At 44.8% G+C, this 5,374-nt stretch overlaps 1 protein-coding gene across 1 annotated transcript; it reads right to left on the bottom strand.

The window, feature by feature from the left end:
* Window positions 1-3,602: 3,602 nt before the first annotated feature.
* LOC119064229 (olfactory receptor 2W3) lies at window positions 3,603-4,547 on the bottom strand. Its single transcript, XM_037165797.2, has one exon. It carries the CDS (start codon window positions 4,545-4,547, stop codon window positions 3,603-3,605), a length of 945 nt encoding a protein of 314 aa, XP_037021692.1.
* Window positions 4,548-5,374: the final 827 nt, after the last annotated feature.

Raw genomic sequence — 5,374 nt, 5'->3', positions numbered from 1 at the left:
AGCCAGAAGTACCTCAGAATACATGAAAATAAGAGACCAAAAACTGTAGCAGACACTGAAAAACCAGAAGGTAAGGAGACTGCTGCAGGACAATAAGGTCCCAGGGACCAGCGTGGAGACTTCGGCTGTAGCTGCAGGCTCAGCATAGACTCCTTAAGAGCGGTGAGCCAGCCACAGAGTCCTTGGGAGAGAGCCAGGTCAACTGCTCCCTCCCTCCCTGGCCAAGCAGAGTTTGAGCAGCACCGGGAGAGACCTAGTTGCTTGAAGTTGCAGAGAGGGGAATAAGGACAAAGAGGCAAATATACAAGGGCTGTGACCACCTGCAAAGTCTGTGGTCACTGGCTTGGGAGAGTTGAGAGCCCTGAAGTGATGCTCACCCTGATAGTCACCAGTCGACTGGAGAATTAGGTCGTACGGAGCAGCAGGGTTAAGTAGGAGGAATTTCTCAAAAAGCAAAACTGGGGAATTCTACGACAGCCACTCAGCTTACTCCCCACCCAGTTGGACAGCAATCCCAACTTTGCACAAAAGGCCCTGCATCTCCCCATAGCAATGGGAAGGGTTTTCGCCCAAACACACAGGACCCAGGCAGCCTGGCCAAGGGCATGCGCATACCTGCACCCCAGAGGGTGGTGGTGGAGCAGGGTCAGGCAGGAAAGATTGGCCAGACCAACCCAGGAGCTCAAGTGGTGGTCAGCAGATCCCAGGTGTGGGGTGGAAAGGGGCAGACCCAGTGAGGGTGCAAGGCAGCTAGATAACCGCCATCACACATTCGAGTACAGATAAACCAAGCAAAAGAGCGAGCAGTGAGACAGACTGCACAAGCTAGGGCCCCAGCAATGGGAATCAGAGCCTGAAAGCACCAGTTGGAAAAACTTTTGTGGTTGAGGTGCTGGGAGAAGCTCCCCGGCTCACAGAGAGTTTGTTGGAGAGACCCACAGGGTCCTGGAGGGTACACAGGCCCACACACCTGGGAGATGGCACCAGCAGGGGCCTGGTTTGTTTGTGAGAAGCAGCAGAGGGAACTGAAATCTGAGAGAGAGCAGAGCAAGCACCACTGTTCCCTCTCTGACCCCACCCCCACATACAGCTTCACGACCCAGCAAGTGGGTTGCCCCACCACTGTGAACACCTAAGGCTCCGCCTCTCATACATAACAGGCACAAACAGACCAAAACATTATGGCTCAAGAACAGCTCAAAGCCCCAGAGCCAATAATTCTAAGCAACCAAGAGATAGCCAACCTTTCAGATGCACAGTTCAAAACACTGGTGATCAGGATGCTCACAGAACTGGTTGATTTTAGTCACAAATTAGAGGAACAAATGAAGGCTAAACTAATTGAAATGAAGGGAAATGCACAGGAAACCAAGAGTGGTGGAAAGGAAACTGGGACTCAATCAAGGGAGTGGACCAGAAGGAAGAAAGAAATGACCAAACAGAAAAGAATAAAGAAACAAGAATTCAAAAAAAATGAGGAGAGGCTTAGGAACCTTCAGGGCATCTTTAAATGTTCCAACATCTGAATTATAGGGGAACCAGAAGGGGAAGAGGAAGAGCAACAAGCGGAAAACTTATTTGAAGAAATAATAAAGGAGAACTTCCACAATCTGGCAAAGGCAATAGACTTCCAGGCAATCCAGGAAGCTCAGAGAGTCCCAAAGAAGGTGGACCCAAAGAGGAACATACCAAGGCACATCATAATTATATTAGCCAAGATTCAAATGAAGGAGAGTATCCTAGAAGCAGCAGGAGATAAAGGGACAATCACCTGCAAAGGAGTGCCCATCAGATTGTCAGCTGATTTCTCAAAAGAGACCTTACAGGCAAGAAGGGGCTGGAAAGAGGTATTCAGAGTCATGAAATCCAAAGACCTACAACCAAGATTGCTCTATCCAGCAAAACTTTCATTTAGAATAGAAGGGCAGATAAAGTGCTTCTCAGCTAAGGTCAAGTTCAAGGAGTTCATCATCACCAAGCCCTTATTATATGAAATGCTAAAGGGACTTATCTAAGAAAAAGAAGATAAAAAATATGAACAGTGAAAGGACAGCAAACTCGTGGTTATTAACAACCACACCTAAAACTAAAGCAATCTAAGAGGACAGCTAGATCAGGAGCAGAACCATAGAAATGGAGATCACATGGAGGGTTAGCAACAGGGAAGTGGCTAGAAGAGAAGTGGGGGAGAAGGTACAGAAAATAAGTAGCATAGACGGTAGGTAGAAAATAGACAAGAGGAGTTCAAGAATAGTATGGGAAATATAGAATCTAAAGAACTTGTGACACATGGACATAAACAAAAGGGGGGGAATGGTGGTAGAGGGGGTGTGCAGGGTGGAGGGGAATGAAGGGGGGAAATGGGACAATTGTAATGGCATAATCAATAAAATATATATTTAAAAAAAAGAACAGTATAGGACATGTAGAAGCCAAAGAACTTATATACATAACCCATGGACATGTACTAAAGAAGGAGTTCCTAGAGAGAATGAGGATTCCAGGCAGAGAGGGGCAAGGAAGGGGAAAAAAGGAGCAACTCTAACAGCATAATTAATAAAATATATTTTAAAAATATAAAACAAAAAAATTAAAAAATTATGATGACCTCCAACAAATGGAGAAATTAGATAAATAAGAGCATCTGCCTCATAGCAGGAACTTGATGAACATTAGGGCCTTCTCACTAATAACATAAATATGTGCCTGAGAGATAATCATGTTCTAAGACTTAAATGATCCACTTACCACTTTATAGGTTAACTTCTTGGTTTATTCATGGTTTATTCTTGGTTTATTCAAACCAACTTCTTGGTTTATAGGTTAACTTCTTTGTTTATCTTACACTAGACTTTGGGGGAAATGTCAAAGTTTGGAAACAAATGATAGAAAAGAAACATGTTTCCATGAAAGACTTTGGATGTGAATTTGGGAACTAGAAAACACCCTACTTGCTGAATTTACACATTTGATGGCTCTCTGCTAAGAAAAGTTAACAAATTGTGGTAATTTTGACTAAAATACAGTTGTTAGCATATTTTTTGGACTATAAGACACACTCCCCACTGCCCACCCTCCACTCAGTTTGAGAGAAATAATGGTTGTTAATGCTGCTATTGAGTTCTATTTACATTTACATTGGTGAAATATTGTGTTATTTATGCTATTAAATATTTTATCACATTTTTTGCTTCAAAAAATTTTCCCCTATTTTCCTCCTCTAAAACCTAGGTGTGTCTTGTGGTCCAAAAAAATAGGTTATTTTTAAAAATAACAAAAGCAAAAAGTCAGATTACAAATAGTGTTTCTCTTCTTGGCACTTTGGTAGAAGCTGCGGGAAGTCATCTTTATAACTGCTTATCTCATGTTGTTCTTTGAACCTATTTCATAGTGCAGCTACAGGGATTTTTGAATGATGTGTTATACAGCTACATATTAAAATATGTAATGCTGGGACAGAAACAGTTTATGGAAGTCCAGGAAAAGACACACACATTGGAAATCACAGGTCAAGACCAGATATGACTGAAGAGTCCCAAATGGCACCTTTGGCCCCTGAAGGAGATGACAGCTGGGCTGCAGATACCCACCTCTATTTGCTGTTACTTCTTTTGTACCTCTCTGTCACCTAGCAACAGCCTCCTTAGTGCCCCCTTCACCTCTCTGTTTCTGAGGGTATAGATCAGAGGGTTTAAAAGTGGTGTGACAATATTATAGAGGAGGGTGAGGAATTTTCCCTGGTTCTGGGAAGAGCTGTTTCCTGGCTGCATGTACATGTAGATGATGTTCCCATAGAACAGAGAGACCACTGTGAGATGAGAACCACAGGTGTTGAAGGCCTTTTGCCTTCCTGATGATGACTGAATATGTAACACAGCCCTTATGATGTAGCCATAGGAGACCAGGATAAACACCAGGGGTGACAGCACAATAACCACTGCCAGGACAAACACAGTGCCCTCAATGGCAGTTGTATTGACACAGGCCATCCGGATCAGGGCAGGCATCTCACATAAGTAGTGGTCCACAGTGTGGTGCCCACAGCGTGGTAAATGCAGGGTAACTGGGGACATGGCCAGGGAGTTGGCCACCCCACCGCCCCAGGCTACCAACACTAATCCCATGCAGAGGTGAGGATTCATGATCACCAGGTAGTGCAGTGGGTTGCAGACTGCAACAAACCGGTCATAGGCCATGACAGCCAGGAGCAGGCACTCCACACCACCCAGACCCAGAAACAAAAAGAGCTGGATGGCACAGCCTGTGTAGCTGATGGTCTTGTCATGTCCACTCAGGTTATAGAGCAGCTGGGGGATTGAACTGCTGGTGAAGCTGAGGTCCAGGAACGAGAGGTGGGTGAGGAAGAAGTACATGGGGCTGTGGAGCTGGAGGTCCAGCCGGGACACCAGGATGATGGTGGTGTTTCCCACAATGGTCAGGAGATATGCAATTAAAATGACTACAAAGAGGATCCTCTCCAGATAGGGATGGTCAGAAAATCCTAAAAGGATGAAATTTCCTTGAGTGCTATCATTGGTTCCATCCATATCTACTGCACCTGAAAAGGAATATTTATACCAATAATGGTAACATGTTGGGAACCACCCTGCCTGGTTTCGGAAGCTGTAACCCCCATGGCTAAAGCTGAGAAAAAGACCTTGGGATCATAAGCCACTAAGCAGAAAAAGCTTATCTTTCTGGCAGGGGTGCTGCCTCTGTCCCCTTCACTTCACCCTGCTTGGCCCCAGGCAGATGACTGGTTAGCCAATGACAGGTAAGATTCCAGGAAAAGACACACACATTGGGAAGCATAGGTCAAGACCAGATCTGAATGAAGAGTCCCAAATGTCACCATTGGCCCCTGAAGGAGAAGACAGGCATGGTCAAGATTCAGGGAAGGACTTGGGGGGCTATAGAAAAAGGGGGTGATGGACCCTCACCCCTTAGCCTTGACATAGCCTGAGTCCTCATTCTGTTTGTGAGAAGTCTCCTAATCTCTTAGTTCCCCTGGGCAAGTTCCCCTGCCTAATTTAAGCCTGAAACAATGCTAGAGGGGGGTTGGTACAGCCCTGGTCAGGAACAGGCAGTTCCCCAAGGCAATCAGGCTAAGAAGAATGCATAAAATCCTGTGAAACCTGCTTTGCTAAGAATATCCTCAATTTTATGATAAGGGTCCAAGCATAAAATAAGTTTGTTTCCTAAAGTTTTATGACCCTTTAGCAATCTGACCCTGACTTAGAATAAGCCCTCATAGTCCTTCGAATATTATCTATTGTTTGATCATTACTGCCTGACAATGACTGATGAGTTTTACTGTATTCCTGTGCAAATTGAACCCAATAAAAGCCCACTGAGGAACAGGTTCAAGGCCCTT

Source organism: Artibeus jamaicensis, unplaced genomic scaffold, assembly GCF_021234435.1.
Source record: "Artibeus jamaicensis isolate MK-2021 breed Jamaican fruit bat unplaced genomic scaffold, CSHL_Jam_final scaffold_3272, whole genome shotgun sequence".
NCBI classification, from domain to species: Eukaryota; Metazoa; Chordata; class Mammalia; order Chiroptera; family Phyllostomidae; genus Artibeus; species Artibeus jamaicensis.
The sequence above is the reverse complement of the archived record's forward strand: the minus strand, read 5'-3'. Positions and strand labels throughout refer to the sequence as shown.